The 19,192-nt window shown below is 36.1% G+C and overlaps 1 protein-coding gene across 8 annotated transcripts in view; it reads right to left on the bottom strand.

The window, feature by feature from the left end:
- The window catches only part of Fbxl2 (F-box and leucine rich repeat protein 2), a 91,252-nt gene that overhangs the window by 32,226 nt on the left and 39,834 nt on the right, over window positions 1-19,192 (bottom strand). For all 8 annotated transcript variants that reach the window (XM_046437482.2, XM_046437483.2, XM_046437484.2 and 5 more), the window contains one exon: window positions 12,102-12,196. In XM_046437482.2, coding sequence (XP_046293438.1) covers window positions 12,102-12,196 — 95 coding nt within the window. The remainder of the gene's footprint in view (window positions 1-12,101; window positions 12,197-19,192) is intronic.

Here is a 19,192-nt window from a genome sequence, read left to right as displayed (position 1 = left end):
AGACCCTGTCTCAAAATAAAAAATAAAAGAGCTGGAGATGTGGCTTAGTGGTTAAGGCCCCTGGGTTCAATCTCATGAAAATAGAAGGGAGATCAGTGGAGTAGAGGAAGGGGGTAGAAGGAGAAGGAAAATGGAGGAACTACAGAATAAAAATTGAACAAACTATGCTATGTACACACACAACTATACCACAGTGAATTTCACCATTATGTATATCTACATAACACCAATTAGAAAGAACAATAAGTAGAAGGAAGACCAGCAGAGGAAGGGAAACAGAGGATGGGAGGAGTGGAAAGAGGAAGTACTAGGGACTGGAATGGAACAAATTCCATTCCATGCATGTACGTCAAAATGAAACTCACTGCTATATATAGTATAATGCACTAATAAAAATATTTGTAAAAAAGAAGTAGCAAGGTTAGAACATGTGAGGGCAACCTGCAAGTGCAAGGAAAACTGGTGGGGAATTGTGTAAATTCCACCTCTAGTTCAGTCCCTTGCTATCTCTCTATAAATGTCAAATTCCAGTTCCAAATGAGGCAGTTCTCCCATTCTGAATTGAGTTTGCCAGCACCTCCAGTCTTGACTGTGTACTTTCCCCATTATAATAAGTTTCTTGCTCTGCTACTCAAATGTGACACATCCTTAAATCTTTTTCTGTGACATGGTCAAGAGCCTGAAAGGTCTGAGACCCACAGATAGTGACAATGGAAAACTGGTCTGTGATGCATAAGGGAATAAAAGTCGCTTTCCATTTAGAACTGACAAGTCAGGAAGCCAGCTGTGGGAAATGGGGTTTTCATATCTAAAATCATATACTATATATATGTATATATTAGTATATGATCAATTATGATATATATACACACAAGTATACTATATTTAGCATGGGGGTTCATGGGAAACTCATGCGTGGGACCCACTGCTGCCCAGCCCCTTCAGTGCAGATAGTTGCGACTGACTCTATAGCACCTCCCTGTTGTAGTTGTTTTTATTTGCTTATTACTGCATTTCCACTTCAAGTTTATTTTTATTTTGTGGTTGTTAGTTTGTTTTCTTCTTTCCGAGTACTGCTGGGAATCGAGTTTAGCACCTTAAGGATGTCGAGTGGGTACGTGGCTGTGGAGTGGCATTCCCAACACAGTTGTGAGAAACTGCAACTCAATCTAGACATGTCCTTGACTTTGACTCTCTAGAACCTTGGCAGATACTTCAACTTAAAGATGGGGGAGATAAGCCTCCAGTGGATGATGTGGCCCCAAGAAGGCACAGAGGAGGCCTCAAGTCCCACTCACAGCCATTCACTCCCACAGCAACAGCAGAAAGAAACAATGCAACAGCTGTGGATACTGTACCTATGAGTGACGTCAGCATAGGCTGCTCCCATACCCTCCCGTATCTTTTCAGGCTGCTAGCAAGATTGGATGACTACGCAAAAAAAGTAGAACTCCTATATCCTGCTGCCTACAGCACACCTGCCTGCATTTCTAGAGGGTCTTAATTCTTGGGAGATGTTCAGGGAAGTGGGTTACTTAGGTTCTAACACAGCATGCAAGCCAAAAGCCATAGGAAAACTACAGTAAGAAATAAGAAGTCCATTCAGAATAAAACAACACTACAAAACAAACTAATTTTCTTGGGCACAGTATAAAAATAAGGCTGTTCCCTAATTAGACTTTCACATGAAAATGGAAGTGATTTCCATTTCAATATATGTGTGGATCTCAACATAGAACACCAGAAATGTGAAAAACAAAAAACAAAAAACAAAAAACAAGGCAATGTGACTCCACCAAAAGTTAATAACTCTCTAGTAACTGATTCCGAAGATGCTGGACAAGAATTCAAAAGAATGGTTTTCTAAATGGTCAATAAATGGTTTTTTAAATGATCAATAAATTCAAAGAGGTTACAAACAGTTGAATAAACTAAGGAAAATAATATAGATTATGAAAGAGCAACTTAATAAAGAAATACAGATTCTGAAAAAGAATCAAATAGAAATACTGGAAATGAAAAGCTCAGTAAGTTGAATTATAAACTCAGTGGAAAGCTGCACCAGTAAACTAAATCAAGAAGAAAGAATATCAGGCATTAAAAATAAAGTTGAAGACGGACAGTGATGGACTCTTGTCATCCCAGCGGCTTGGGAGGCTGAGGCAGGAGGATCACGAGTTCAAAGTCAACCTCAGCAAAAGCGAGGCACTAAGCAACTGAGTGAGACCCTGTCTCTAAATAAATTACAAAAAAATAGGGCTGGGGATGTGGCTCAGTGGCCGAGAACCCCTGGGTTCAATCCTTCAAATCCCCAGTATAAAAAAAAAATAAAAAAATAAAGTTGATGAATTATCACATTGTAATACTAGTAAGGAAAAAATTTAAGAAAGAATGAAAAAAACATACAAGATCTATGGGACACCATTAAAAGACCACACTTATATATACTGGGAACAGATGAAGGACTTCAGATATAGGCTAAGGGAATAGAAAACTAATTTAAAGTAATAAGAAGCAGAAATTGTCCCCATTTTTGGGAAAGACATGGGAATCCAGGTACAGGAGGCATTTAGAACTCCAAATAGACACAACCTGAAAAGAACTCCTAGTGCAGAGTCACATCTAAAGGTAAACCCACTAGAATGACAGCAGATTTCTTAGTAGAAACTCTAATGGCCAGGAGGACATGGAATGATGCATGAAGCCCTGGAGGAGATGGGGAACCCACCAACCTTGATAACTATATCCAGCAAAGTCAACCTCCAACATCAAAGAAGAAATAAAGACCTTAAAAAATAAGCATAAATTAAAGGAATTCATGATTACTAAAACAGCATTATAGAAGATACTTGAAGGAATCCTACACATAAAAGAGGAAGCAAGACAAACAAAATCATAGAAAAGAATAAATCTTACTAGAAGAGAAAACCAGTAAATGAGAATTAGTAAGGATTAATTACTTCTAAGATGAATAATGGAGAAAGAAAAGAACGTAGATCATTCAAAACAACAAAATGACAGGAATTAGTACATATCTTTTAAAAATAACCCTTAAGGTAAATGGTCTTAATTCTCTAATAAAAAGAAGCAGACTGGATAGATGGATTATAAAACTAATCTTAACAATTTGCTATCTGCAAGAAACTTATATTGTTGGTGAAGATATATTCAGATTGAAAGTGAAAGGATGGAAAATGATATCCCAAGAAATGGAACTTGGAAGCAAGCAGGAGTAACTACACTCATATCCAACAAAACAGACTTCAAGACAAAATTATTCCTAAGAGACAAAGGTCACTACGTATCAATAAAAGGAATAATCCATCAAGAAGATTGTATTAGTCAGATTTTCATCACTGTGATCAAAATACTTGAGAACAACAACTTGGAGGAAGAAATTTTCATTGTGGGTTCATGATTTCAGAGGTCTCAGTTCATGGTTAGCCTACTCCATTGCTCTGGGCCTGAGATGAGGCAGGACATCATGGTAGAAGGGCATAGCAGAGGAAAGTAGCTCAGCTCATGGCAGTTGGAAAGCACAGAGACAGAGGCAGGAAGAAGTCAGGGACTAATACAGTCCCCAAGATCATGCCATCAGAGACCTACTTCCTTCAGCCATACTCCACCTGCCTACAGTTACCACCTAGTAGTCCACTCAGATTATTACTCCGTCAAATGGACTAGTTCATTGGTGAGACTTTAGCCCTCACAATCCCATCATTTCCTAAAAGCTCCACTTCTAACCCTTGCCACATTGGGGGACCATGCTTTCAACACATAAGCTTTGGGGGGACATTCAGATTCAAACCATAACAAAGATATAATGATTATAAACACATATGCAATGAATTTTGGGACACCCAATTTTATGAAGCAAACATTACAGGACATAAAAGGAAAAATAGGCCCCAATACACTAATAGCAGTGACTTTGAGCACCTCTCTCACCAATAGAAAGATCATCCAGATAAAAAATCAAAAAAGAAACATTAGAGTTCAGCTACACTATAGACCAACTGTGTTTAACAGACATTTTACACAATGTTGCATCTAACAGTGACACAATACACATTCTTTTTATCAGTTCACAGAACTTTACACAAAATAGACCATATTTTAGGCCATAAAGCTAATCATGACATATAAAAATTAATTTCTTATATCTTATCAGATCATAATGGGAATAAAAGTAGAAATCAACAGTAAAAATATGTAAAGACGGGCTGGGGATGTGGCTCAAGCGGTAGCGCGCTCGCCTGGCATGCGTGCGGCCCGGGTTCGATCCTCAGCACCACATACAAACAAAGATGTTGTGTCCGCCAAATACTAAAAAATAAATATTTAAAAAAAAAAAAAATTCTCTCTCTCTCTCTACCTCTCTCTCACTCTCTCTTTAAAAAAAAAAAAAAAAAAAAAAATATGTAAAGACAGAGATTAAACAATACATTTTTGAAAGAACAGAGGGTCACTGAAGAAATCAAAGGAGGGAATTTAAAAATTCTGAGAATCAAATTAAAATGCAACATAGCAGATTCAATGGAATAAAGTGAAAGTAGTTATAAGAATCAAGTACACAGTAATAATGTAGACTCTAAGTACATACATTAAAAATATAGGGGAGACATCAAATAAAAAAAATCAGTAGAAGGAGGAAAAATAACAGATCATAGCAGAAATAAATGAAATAAAGACTGAAGAATAATGTAAATATAAAGACTCAAAGCAACAAAGAGTTGGTTCTTCAAAAAGATAAATAAGATTGACAAACCCTTAGCCAACTAATCAAAAGAAAGAGATGACCCAAATAAAATTAAAGATGAAAAGGAGATATTACAACAGATACCACTGAAAACAAGAGGATCCTTAGGGAATAAGGGAATATTTTTTAAAAAACTATATAAACTGGAAAGTCTAGGAGAAATGAACAAATTTCTAGACACATGTGACCTACCACAATTAAACCAAGAGGATATTAAAAAAAAAAACCCTAAATAGATCTATAATAAGCATTGAGACAGAAGCAGTACTAAAAAGTCTCGCAACATAGAAAAGCCCAGGACAAGGTGGCTTAATTGCTGATATATATATATATATATTTTTTTTAGTATCAGGAATTGAACTCAGGGGCACTCGACCACTGAGCCACATCCCCAGCCCTATTTTGTATTTTATTTAGAGACAGGGTCTCACTGAGTTGCTTAATGCCTCGCTTTTGCTGAGGCTGGCTTTGAACTCACAATCTTCCTGTCTCAGCCTCCGGAGGCTCAGGTGTGTGCCACTGTGTCTGGCTAACTGCTAAATTATCAGACTTTTTTTTTTTTTTTAATTCTTATTACCTTTAATTTTTTTCCACTCACAATTTTTTTTTTTTAGAGAGAGAGAGAATTTTTTTAATATTTATTTATTTAGTTTTCGGTGGACACAACATCTTTATTTTTATGTAGTGCTGAGGATTGAACCCAGCGCCCCGCACATGCCAGGTGAGCTTAAGCCACATCCCCAGCCCAACAATTTTTTTTAAATATTTATTTTTTTTAGGTATAGATGGACACAACACAATGCCTTTATTTTTATGTGGTGCTGAGAATCGAACCCGGGTCCTGCCCTTGCTAGGCCAGTGCTCTACCGCTGAGCCACAATCCCAGCCCCTCAGAATTTTAAAGAAGAATTAAAACCAACACTCCTCATTCCATAAAATAGGAAGGGAAGAACTCTTTCAAACTTGGTCTATGCCAATATTATCATGCTAACAAAACCCGATAAGTGTATGTGTACACACACACACACACACACACACACGCACACACACACTATAGCCCACTAACCCTGATGAAAAAAGATGCAAAAAAATTCTCAATGAAATACTTACAAATCAAATCTAACAATACATTTAAAAGATTATACACCATGATCAAGTTACTTTCATTCAAGGGATGAAAGGATGGTTCAACGTACACAAGTTGATAAACAGCACATAAAAGGAATGATGAATAAAAATCACACGATCATCTCAAGAGAAGTAGAAAAAATCTTTGGTAAAACTCAACATCACTCCTTGATAAAAGCCTGAAGAAACTAGATCTAGAAGGAACAAACCTCAATATATGAAAAGCTATATATGACAAACCCATAGCCAACATCATACTCACTGGGGAAAACTGAAAGCATTTCTTCTAAATTTAGAAAAGAGACAAAGGTGTGGACTCTCATCATTGTCATTCAACATAGCACTTAAAATTGCAGCCAGAGCAATCAGAGAAGATAAAGAAATACAAATAGAAAAGGAGTAAGTTAAATGATCCCTGTTTAGAGATTTTGATTCTATACTTAGAAGATTCCACCAAAACTATGAGATGAACCCAACCACTATGTATAACTATAAAGCTCTAATTAAAAAAAGCAAAGTGCTCCACTAAAAGACTTAGAACTGATAAGCAAATTAAGTAAAGTACCCGGATACAAAAATCAACATAAAAATACACCAATAATGAACTTGCTGAGAAAGAAATTAGAAAAGCCAGCATTCAGAATTAGCCTGAAAAAACAAAAAATCTAGGAATAAAATCTAACCAAGGAGGTGAAAGATCTCTATAATGAAAACTATAAAACGCTAAGGAAGGAACTTGAAGAGGACACTAAAAGATGAAAAGAACTCATGTGTTCACAGTTGGGAGAATTACTAAATGGGTCATACTACTAAAAGGAAGCCACATAATTAATGCAATTCTTATCAAAATACCAATGATATTCTTCAATAGAAAAAACAATTCTAAACTTCATAAGGAAGTACAAAAGACCCTGAATATACAGTAATCCTGAGCAAACAAAGTGATGCCAAAGGCATCACACTACTTGATTTCAAAACCACTACAGAACCATAGTAACAAAAATAGCATGATTTTGGTAGACCAATGGGACAGAAGAAGAGAGACCCAGAAATAGACCACACATCTTCATCCAACTAATTCTCAACAAAGGTGTCCAAAAAATACCTTTGTTGGAGAAAACAACATGTTGGAGAAAAAATAGCCTTTCAACAAATGGTGCTGGGAAAACTGGATACCTACATGTGCAAAAAAGAAACTAGTGCCTTATCTTTCATTCTGTACCAAACTCAATTCAGAATAGATCAAAACCCTTCAGTGAAAACCTGAAAGTTTAAAGCTGTTGGCACAGACAAATTTATCCCAAATATGACTCTAATAGCTCAGGAAATAGCAAGAATTGATAAATGGGATTACATCAAATTTAAAAGCCTCTACACAACAAAGGAAACAATCAATAGAGTGTAGAGACAACCCAGTGGGAGGAAAATCTTTGCCAACTAATTAATCTGACAGAGCATTAATATCCAGAATACACAAAGAACTAGAAAAATCTAACACCAAAAGAATAAGTAATCCAATCAGTAAATGGGCAAATGAGCTTAAACAGATACTTCTCAGAAGAATTAAAAAAATCACCAGTAAACATAAAAGTGCTCAGCCAGGCACAGTGGGATAGGCCTGTAATCCCAGTGGCTAGGAAGGCTGAGGTAGAAGGATCACAAGTTCAAAGCCAGCCTCGGCAACTTAGTGAGGCCCTAAGTAACTTAGTAAGATGCTGTCTCAAAAGATAAAAAGGGCTGTGATGTGTCTCAGTGATAAAGCACCTGGGTCAATCCCCAGTACAAAAAAAAAAAAAAAAGGGATATTACATTAGTTATCAGGAACCAAATTTTTCAGTATAAAAGAAAAAAAAAATCAAACTAAGTTACATAAAAAGTCTTGTAATCAGGAGTTATATAGGAAATATCTACAACTGTCCATTTTGCTGAGAACATAGAACTGCTGTAAAAATTAAAGTCTATTTTAAAAACCTGTAATCTCCCATTTGAATTGGAAATACTAGGATGCACTTAACATTTGCTCCCCACCCCCTTTCTAAACAAGTATATTTCCTAGCAATACCCAATTGTTAGAGTCTATAAACAAGTCAAGATGGCGCCTGGCATTTTGCAGAGGGAGTGGTTTGTGAAGTAACACCAGCAAACCATTAAGTGTGGAGATTCCTTATTGGTTGACTGCTGTATCTAGTTTATGTTAATTAAGATAAGCTGTGTGTAATGTATATATACCCCTCCGGTCCTACAATAAACGGCTCCCACTCCTGCTGTATCAATCTATACAAGTTGCTCGTCAACCCCAGGTTATTTTGCTACAGCCGGACTGCGGCACCCAATGCAAGAGCTTAGAAATGATACTAGCCAGGAGGCAAGCTAATTTAAGCAATCTAACCTAGTAGTGATCTAGCACCTAAACTGTGATCTCTAAATATTTCTCCTTACAGGAACCAGGATGACTTCTTCATAAAGTTAATCTAACACTGTAGTAGAATATGTACAAAATAAGCCAAAAAATATATAAAAAATTATGGTCACATCAAAACAACAGATGCCAGTTTGAAGGGACTCCAACTGGCTAAGATGGGATATTTTGGTGCAACCATTTTGGAAAGCAATACTGAGATTCCTCAGAAAACATGGAATGGGACCACCATTTGACCCAGTTATTCCATTCCTTTGTAGAGCTGTGCGTGGACTGTGTTGCACATCATAGCCTAATGAGGGAATAAGTCTGGCATTGGGAACCTCCCATGGCACCCCCACAAGGATTGACTGCCTGATGCAGGTGAACTTCCCCCTCAAGCTCTGCCAAAGATCCCACCCAGCACCTGAGATGGGTGTGACCTGCCAAATGTCAATCAACCTACTGACTGCAAGATATCAGAAGCAAGACTCTGCCCTTGAAACCTTATCCCTACCTTTGATGAACCCCCTTAAATAAACCACAGGAGCCATCTTTTCTTTGTCTAGTTCCAGCACCCATGTGGACTAGATCTATCAGGGGCTTCGCTTATGTAAATATATTTCTGACTATTTGTGTTTTGTTCTTCACTAATTATTTACGACTTCAAGTTTTAGGGTGGCTTACACCCTCCTTGGCAAGAAGAACCCCCCAATGAGACACTGGCCATTACCCCCGTTACTCCTCGGTTTATATCTAAAGGACTTCAAATCAGCATAGTACAGTGACATAACCACATCAATGTTTATAGCAGCTCAATTCACAATAGCCAAACTAAAGAACCAACCTAGATGCCCTTCAACAGATGAACAGATAAAGAAAATGTGGTATATATACACAAAAGAGTATTACTCAGCCTTAAAGAAGAATGAAATTATGGAATTTGCAGGTAAATAGATGGAGATGGGAGAATATCATGCTAAGCGATATAAGCCAATTCCAAAAAACCAAAGGACGAATGTTTTCTCTGATATGCAGATGCTAATTTAAAACAAGGCAGGGGGGCATGTAGGGAAAAATAGAGATAATCTGGATTAGACAGAAAGGTCAGAAGGATAGTAGAATGAATCAGACATTATTACCCTATGTACATACATGATTACATGACCAGTTTGATTCCACATCACATATAATCAGAAGATTGAGAAGTTATATTCATTTATATATGATATATCAAAATGCATTCTATGGTCATGTTATAACTAATTAGAATAAATTTTTAAAAAAAGGAAAAAAAGGGACATTTTGAGCATGAAAAGACCCCTTACTTTGATAAAAAATAAAATCATTTTCTTGGGGCTGGGGATGTGGCTCAAGTGGTAGCACGCTCGCCTAGCATGCGTGAGGCACTGGGTTCGATTCTCAGCACCACATAAAAATAAAATAAAGATATCTGGCTGAGGATGTGGCTCAAGCGGTAGCACGCTCGCCTGGCATGCGTGTGGCCCGGGTTCGATCCTCAGTACCACATACCAACAAAGATGTTGTGTCCGCCGAAAACTAAAAAATAAATAAATAAAATAACTATTAAAAAAAAAATCATTTTCTAAAAATATCCAAATTCATAATAAAATTCTCACCTACCCAAAACAAAAGCTTATTGGTCATGCTGGAAGGTTTTGGGGTATCAGCTCATGATTCTAATAACTCATAAGTAAAGTGAAAGAATCTAGCATCTATCTACCTTGCTTTTGCTATATACTTTTTCAGAGTAACCAACTGGTCAGGGGAATTCTTGGTGGAAGAACCATAATTAGTAAATAAAGAAGAAATGATGGAATTGAAAAGCTGCCATTTTGTGATCCTTGGTGAAATTATGACTAGGCAACAATCACCAACGACTGCTGAATCATCATCTGATGAAAGATGAGGAACTTTCTAGTGGAGAGATGGAGCTGATGACTCCACGGTCCAGGTCAGTCTTAGCATCACCCAGGAAATGATGTCTTCCCACCAAAAGAGTTGAATCCATCCAGCCTCTCGCTCTAACCTCTCCAGAGCTCTAGCTCCACCTATCCACAGAAAACATGAGGGAGGGTACATGCCAAAAACCACCACAAATCCAAAATGTAGGAAATTCCAAGACATTCAACCCGGATAACTTGAACAAAGAAGGGCAACATAATAATAAGCGATGTTACACACTACAGACTTAAGAAATATGTCACACACAGTAAAGGGAACTTATTTTTAGATCTTGATTCAAACACAAGAGCTGTGTATAATACCATAATTCCTCAAGAAATTAGAAGAACAAGCTAAATATAAAGCTGGGTGAAGGCAGGAAATAAAAGATTAGAGCAAAGATAAGTGAAACAGGGAATAGAAAAACTGTGGAAAAAACAAGAGTTGGATTTTTTTAGAGATCAATAAAACTGACATACCTTTAGCTAGATTAACCAAGAAAAATAAATAATGTCAGAAATGAAAGAGTGGCATTATAACTGATGCCATAGAAATAAAAAACATTGTAAGAGAATACCATGAAAAGCTGTATGCTGATATTTGGGGTAACCCAGAAGATACGAATGTACTTCTAGAAACCCAAAGCCTACCAAGACTGAATCATGAAGCAGAAAATTGAAGAAAGCCAGGTGCGGTGGCACACACCTATAATCCCAATAACTGGAGAGACAGAAGCAGGAGGACTACAAATTTAAGGTCAGCTTGGGCAAGTTAGTGAGATCCTCAACAACTAAGCAAGACCTGCTCAAAATAAAAATATAAAACGGTCTAGAGGGCTGGGGTGTGGCTCAGTGGCAGAGTGCTACCCAGCACCGGTGAGGCACTAGGTTCCATCCTCAGCACCACATAAAAATAAATGAAGAAAAATAAAGGCATTGTGTCTGCCTACAACTAAAAAAAAAAAATTATTTTTTAAAAAAAGGTCTAGAGATCTAACTCAATGGTAAAGCATCCCTAGAGTCAATCCCCAGGATAAGGGGTGGAAAAAGCAACAATAGAGACCACAATTATAAAGACATGAAGGTTCTGATCATGTCTGTCTTCAGAAACCTCAAAGAACATATTCTTAATAATGGTTTGTTGTCAGATGCTGTGGCACATCTGTAATCTCAGCAATTTGGGAGGCTCTGGTAGGAAGATCACAAGGAAAGCCTTTCTCAAAATAAAGTAAAAAGTCTTGGGATGGATATAGCTCAGTGGTGGAACACCCCTGGATTCTGTCCTCAGTACCACCCCCAAAAAAGGGGTAGTGGTGGTGGTGGTTGCTAACATTTCCAATGCTATCCAGTGCAGGTGTATGTGTGTGTGTGTGCAGTTAGTTGGACAGGTATACTGCTAACTATAATAAAATGAATGTAATAATTACATCCTATCAAAAGTAGCCAAAATTCCGCTAAGCAAATTTTTTCCTCAATTTTGTATAATTTGATAAGAAACCAGGAAGATGAGAAAGTGAAAAAGGGACTACAGGAGAGGTGAATGAATAACATTATTATGTGCCAGGCACTCCACATGTTATCTCACGTAATGCCCACGACACTCCTATGCATGACCTGTAACTACCTCACTATGCAGAATAGAGAATTGACAAACAGGTGAACTTTATCCCACAGGTCACATCCTTAACAATAATGGAGCTTACCTGCTATTCCAGAGTTATGGTTCTCTCAATACTCTACAAATTACCACTGAAAGAACTTAGAAGAAAAGTATATAATATACTTAGTTTATTTTTGCTAACAAAAATGTCAGCTACAAGCTGCCATGACAGAATGGATGGATTTGACTTACTTCAAAGAGGAATCCCCAACACCAATGCAGCCTCGCAAGCTGAGCTTTCTCAGGAATCCACCACATCTCTTTGAGATATTTTCTACCACTCGACCCTTGAATGGAGAAAATTGGAAAAAAGTATCATTTTTTCATACTGCTTATCTAATAACAAAATAACCAGAAATCTGAAAACTGAATATATGTTTCCAAGTATAACAAAATATTTTGGAACATTCCTCCAGCACTTCAGTTCTATCCCTAGTGCATAAAAGGACTTGCAAGCATTGCAACACATTTCAGAGTAATCTTTAAAAAGAGCCTGTGTATGCCTTTTGAAAGTCTTAGCCCTGGGGTTAGGCCTCCTCTACCCAGTGCTCAATGCCATTCCATCAATCATAAGGTTCTTTGAGGTCAGTTGTGGGAACACTGGCCACTGAGCAAGATCTAAAAGTTGCTTAAAAAGGGAAATCCTACTTTAGCAAAAATTACCACTTTAAAAGTATGGAAATATATTTTAAAAGCTCCCCCATTCTCCTTAGCAGTTCCTTATTATAATATATTTGCTTTAAAAAAGGAACTTTTGCTGAGTACTAGCAGAGAGATCATAGGAGGCAAAAAAGAACACTGATGAAGCACTTGCAAATATCAAGCAATAATTCCACACTTTCTTGTACTTATTATGGCTCCTTTAATGTACATATAAACCTCACGGACTACTACTACATAACAGAGGGAAGGAAGACTATGTTTGGTGTGTAGAAGATCCCTTAGGAGCCCTTAGATCCCTTGGAGTTACAGCATCTTGTGATTAAACTCAGTGGCAAACTAAAACAATCCAGGCCAAGCAGGACTATTAATGGACAAGATTCTTCAGGAATGAAGGGCTGGGTCAGAAAGACCAGGGGAACTGAGGTGTATGTGAAGGCAAAAGGAACACAGAATGAGCAGTGGGAAAAGGGTCATTATTTACCCCTACCTCTGAAATAATAACTAATTAAAAGTAATTATTAACCCCTACCTCTGCAAATGAGGAAATGTTTAAAAAGGCTACTATTGTTTTTCAATCAGTATGCGCACTTTGCAGAACACTAACACCAATCTTAGCACTGAGGTGTAAGCACTATGAATTCTCTAGGATGCAAACTACAGGATCATCAAAATGGGGCTCATGCACACTGTTACCTGGCTAACATCTATCTCAATTGAATTAAAAATCCAAATTTTGATACCGCTACCATGAATTATGCCTTGTTGAGGGCAATTTAAGTTAATAATATTTTGAAACAAAATTCTAGACAACTGCAGAATCTTTTTCACAAGGGAAAAAAAGATGATGACTTGGAAATCTAATACTTAAATAGCTAACAAAACAGCAAAATACTCATCAATGCCTTCAATTGAAGCACCCAACATATTTTTCCCATTGCAAATTAGTTATATTTATATAACTTTCTAGTCCTCTTTTCTTTGGAGCAAAAATTTTTGTACTAGAATTTAAAAAATTACACAATGTTCTGCTCTGTTGTTTCCAACTAAAAGGAATAAAAGAACAAATCCTTTCCAAACACAATATTCCACACAACTTATCTATAAGACAGTATGTTGTAAGCATTCATTTTAGAATGAAGGGCTTTAGAAAAAAAATAAGGCCTAAAACTGGTTCAGAAGATCCTTACAGTTATGACTTTCAGATAACATACTACTTGTTTGTCATTCTTGGTCATGTAGAATCTTTAATAACTATGAAGATTGATGACAAATATCCAAAATTCAAAAGCATGGAGAATGCCTAACTTCAGAAAAACTATACGTATTCAGGAAAGGGTGACACTTGACCCCTGGATGTTTTATTCTGAGACCTTTTGAGTCATGCTGGTCCCTAACACACTGTTCAAGTTACTTATAACACTCTTCTCTCTTCCCCCCCCCCCTATTTTCTATTAGTGCATTATAATCATACATCAAGGTGATATTTGTTACAAATTTGTACATGCACATGATACTACATTATAATTTGGCAAATATCATTTCTCTTCCCTCCTCTCTCCCCGCTGGTGTCTTTCTACTAATCTCCCTTTGATTTTCATGAGACACCCCCGACACACACACACACTTTTCTTTTCCTTTTCCCTCTCTAGCTCCCACATATAAGACATGCAAATCTCATAATTTAGAGTGGTATAGCTGGTTCATGTGGTGGTTGAGGAACCTCCATACTGATTTCCATAATGACTGTACTAATTTACAATCTCACCAACAGTGTAAAAGTATTTATTTTTCTCCACATTATCTCTAGCAATTGTTATTGTTTGTATTCTTTTTTTAAAAAAAAAAACTTTTTTAGTTGCAGATGGACACAATACCTTTATTTTATTCATTTTCATGTGGTGCTGAGAACCAAACCCAGTGTCTCATACTTGCGAGGCAAGCCCTCTGTCACTGAGCCATAATCCCAGTCCCGTATTCTTAATGGTTGCCATTCTAACTAGAGATGAAATCTCAGTTTAGTTTTGATTTGCATTTCCCTAACTGCTGATGATGTTGAACATTTTTTCATATTTGTGGCCATCTGTATTTCTTTTGAAAAATGTCTGTTTAATTCATTTGGTCATTTATTGAGGTTTTTTTTTGTGTTGAGATTTTTGAGTTCTTTATATATTCTGAACATTAATCCTCTGTCAGAAAAGTAGATGGCAAAGACTTTCTCCCCTTCTATAGGTTCTCTCCACATTCTTTTTTTTTAATATTTATTTTTTAGTTGTAGTTGAACACAATACCTTTATTTTATTTATTTATTGTTACATGGTGCTGAGAATTGAACCCAGGGCCCCGAATGTGCTAGGCGAGTGCTCTACCGCCGAGTCACAACCCCAGGCCACTCTCCAGTCTTAATTGTTTCCTTTGATGTACAGAAGGTTTTTAATTTGATGCCATCCCACTTATTAATTCTTGGCATTATTTCCCAAGCTTTCCTGAGGAGTCCTACTGAGAAAATTACTGCTTACACCTATATGTTGGAGCGTTAACCCTAAATTTTCTTCAAAGAGTTGCGGTTTCTGGTCTAATTACGTCACTTAACTATTTTCAGTTAACTTCTGTGCAGGGCAAGAGATGAAAATCTATTCTCATTCTTCTACACACAGATAGCCAGTTTCCCCAGCACAATTTGTCTTTTCTACAATGTATATTTTTGGCACATTCTATTTAGGATCAGATGATTGTACATGTGTGGGATTGTCTCTGTGCCCTCTATTCTGTTCCTTTGGTTTATGTGTCTAATTTCCTGCCAGTACTATGCGGTTTTTATTACTGTAACTCTGTAGTATAATTTGAAGTCAGGTATGGTGATGCTTCCAGCATTGTTTTGTTGGCTTAGAATTGCTTTGGTTATTCTTGATCTTTTATTTATTTTTCCATATGAATTTTAAGACTGCTTTTTCTAGTTCTCTGAAAAATATCATTGGTATTTTGATGGGGATATTACACTGAATTGCTTTTGGTAATATGACCATTTTAACTATATTAATTCTGCCTATGTATGAATATGGGCTGTCTTTCCATTTTCTAAGGTCTTTTAAAAAATTTTTTTATTTGTTCTTTTTAGTTATACATGACAGTAGAATGCATTTTGACACATCATATATAAATGGAGTATAACTTCTCATTTTTCTGGCTGTACATGATGTAGAGTTATATAGGTACTGTAATCATATATGTACATAGGGTAATAATGTCCAATTGATTCTACTATTTCTACTCCCATGCCCCCTTCCCTCCTTTCACTCCCCTCTGTCTAATCCAAAGAATTCTGAGGTCTTCTTTCTTTCTTTCTGTATTCTAAAGTTTTCATTGTAGAGGTTTTGCACCATCTTGGTTAGATTTATTCCCAAGTATTTCACTTTTTTGAGGCTATTCTGAGTGGGATTGTTTTCCTGTTTTGTTTTGGTTTTTGAAAATTGGTTCTTTGGTCACATATAACATTAGAATTCATTTTGACATAATTATAAAAGTATGGAATAAAATTTGTTCTAATTCAGTCCCTAGTACTTACCCTTTCTCTTCCTTCCTCCCTCTTCCTTTTCCCTTCCCCCTACTCTACTATTCTTTCCACTGCTTATAGCTTTTTATAGTCTTGTGGATGTACATGATGGTGAGATTCACTGGGGTATATTCATATATGTACATAGGAAAGTTGTTCAGATTCATTCTACTGTCCCTATTCCATCCCTGCTTTCTCAACAGATTCATTATTGGTATATTCAAGAAAGCTATTGATTTTTGTAAATTGATTTTTATAATTTGCTACTTTGCTGAATTTGTTTATTAACTAGTAGTCTTCTGGTGGAAGTTTTTGGATCACCTAATTATAGGATCATATCATCTGCAAACAGTGTAATTTGACTTCTTCCTTTCCTACTTTTAATCTCTTTTATCCATAGGACATGTCTCTTTTATCTCCTCCTTTTGCCTAATTGCTCTGGCTAGAATTTCTACTACTATATTAAATAAGAGTCGGGGAGAATGGACATCCTTGTCTAGTTTTTAAAGAAATTTTTTTTAAAGAAATGCTTTTAGTTTTTCCCATGATGTTGGTTTTGAGTTTGTCATATGCAAGCCTTCATGATACTAAGGAAAGTTCCTTCTATCCCTAATTTCTTCAGTTACTTTATCAAAAAATGTGTGCTGAATTTTGTTGAAGGTTTTATCTGCATCTATTGAGATGACCGTATGACTTTTATCTGTAATTCTATTTATGTGGTGAATTACAATTTGCCTATGTTAAACCATCCTTGCAACCCTGGAATAAAACTAATTTGGTTATGATGTATAATATAATAGTAATATTTCTGAATATGATTTGCTAATATTTTATTAAGGACTTTTGCATGTAAGTTCATCAGGGTTATGGTTTGTACTTTTCTTTCTTTGATATGTCATCCGGTTTGGTATGAGGGTGATACTGGTTCCTTAAATTCATCCTGTTTCATGGATTAACTTGAGGAACATTGGTATCAAGTTATTCTTTAAAAGTATGTAGAATTCAGCTAAGAATCCATTTGGTTTGGGGCCTTTCTTTGTTGGAAGGCTTTTTATTATTGCTTCTAGCTTACTGCTAGTTATTGGTCTCTAAGTTTTCTTTGTCCTCTTAATTTAATTTTGGGAGGTCACATGTGTCTAGAAATATATACATCTCTTCTGTTTTCTAATGTATTGGAATGTAAGTTTTCAAAATAATCCCCACTGATCCTCTGGATTTCTGCAATGTCTGTGGTGATTTTTCCATTTTTATCTCTGATTTTATTGATTTGGGTCTTCTTTTTCTTTTGGTTACTTTGGCTAAAGTTTATCAATCTTCTTTGTCTTTTCATCAAACCAAATCTTCATTTCATTATTCCTTGTATTGTTTTTTATTCTCTATTCCAATGATTTTGGCTCCAATCTTAATTATTTCTTTCCTTCTACTGGTTTTGGAATTGGTTTGTTCTTGTTTTTCAAGGGCCTTAGATGTATCATTAGGTTGATTATTTGGAATCTTGCTGATTTTCTTATGTAAGCACTCATAGCTATAAACTTTCCTCTTAGAAATGCATTCGTAGTGTCTCAGAAGTTACAGTATATTGTATCACTAGTCTCCTTTGATTCTAAGAATTTTTAAAATTTCTCCCGACTTCTTCTATAACCCATTCATCATTCAAAAGTGTATTAGTCAATCTTCATATGTTCATAGTTTCTGCAGGTTTTTTTTGGGCATTGATTTCTAATTTTGTTCCATTATGATAAGATACAAGGAATTATGTCATTTTTTTTTTTTTGTAGTTGCTAAGTTGCTTTGTGGCTTAAAAATGTGGTCTAGTTTAAAGAAGTTTCCATGAATACCTGAGAAGAAAGTGAATTCAGCTATTGTTGGGTGAAATATTCTATAGATGTCTGTTAATTCCATTTGATTTATAATATTTTTTAGTTCTGTGAAGAGTCTTGACTGAGTTTATGTCTGGATGACCTATTGGTGAGAGAGGTGTGTTGAAATCACCCAGTATCATTGGACTGGAGTCTATGTGAGTGTTTGAGTAGTATCTGTTTATACACTTAGGTACACCAAATATTAGGGAATAAATATTTATTATTATTTTATCTTCTTATTGGATTGTTTCCTTTACCATACTAAGTGACCATCTTTATCTTTTCTGATTAATTGTGGCTTGAAGTTTTCTTTGTTGGATATGAGAGTAGCTGCTCCTGCTTGTTCTCAGGCTCTATTTGCATTGTATATCAATTCACCTTTAGCCTATGGCTGTCTTTGCCTGTGAGATGAGTCTCCTACAAACAACATATAGTTAAACCTTGCTTTCTAATCCATTCTGCCAGCCCATATCTTTTAATTGGAGAGTTGAGACCATTTACATTCATTGTTGTTATAGGGAGATGTTTATTATGCTTTGCCATTTTGATTTATTTATAATGTTTAATTTGGTCTTGTATCTCATTTGCTTATTTTTTTTTCACGTGAGATTTGTCAATTTGTGAACTCTTGGTTTGATTTTTTAATTTCTTCTGTGTGTAATATTTAAGTGTTTTCTGTAATTGGCTTAGTAGTCATGAACTATTTTAGTTTCTGCTTAATCTGGGAAGGTTTTTATTTTGACTTTGATCTGAATGATAGCTTTGCTGGGTATACTTATCTTTCAGGGCCTAGAATACATCATTCCATGTTCTCCTTGATTCTTAGAGTTTGTGTTGAGAAATCAAAACTAATTCTGATTGGCTTGCCTCTAAATGCAAACTGATGTTTTTCTTTTTTAAAAAATATTTTTTAGTTATAGATGGATGCAGTATCTTGTTTATTCATTTTTATGTGGTGCTGAGGATCAAAAGCAGTGCCTCACATGTGCAAGGCAAGCGCTCTGCCACTGAGCCACAACCCCAGCCCATGTTTTTCTCTTGAAGATTTAAAAATGTTCTTATTGTCCTGAAGAGGTTATCCATGCCATTAACCTGCAGCTCACAATTCTCTCTTCCTTTCTTATAATTCTTAAAATTTGTTTTTAGTTTTTGTTTTTGGTACTGGGGATTGAACCCAGGGTCACTTAACTACTGAGCCACACCCCCAG

Source organism: Marmota monax, unplaced genomic scaffold, assembly GCF_021218885.2.
Source record: "Marmota monax isolate L192 unplaced genomic scaffold, Marmota_monax_Labrador192_F-V1.1 WCK01_AAM20220418_F8-fsc00021, whole genome shotgun sequence".
Taxonomy (NCBI): Eukaryota; Metazoa; Chordata; class Mammalia; order Rodentia; family Sciuridae; genus Marmota; species Marmota monax.
This window is presented reverse-complemented; position numbering and strand designations above follow the sequence as displayed.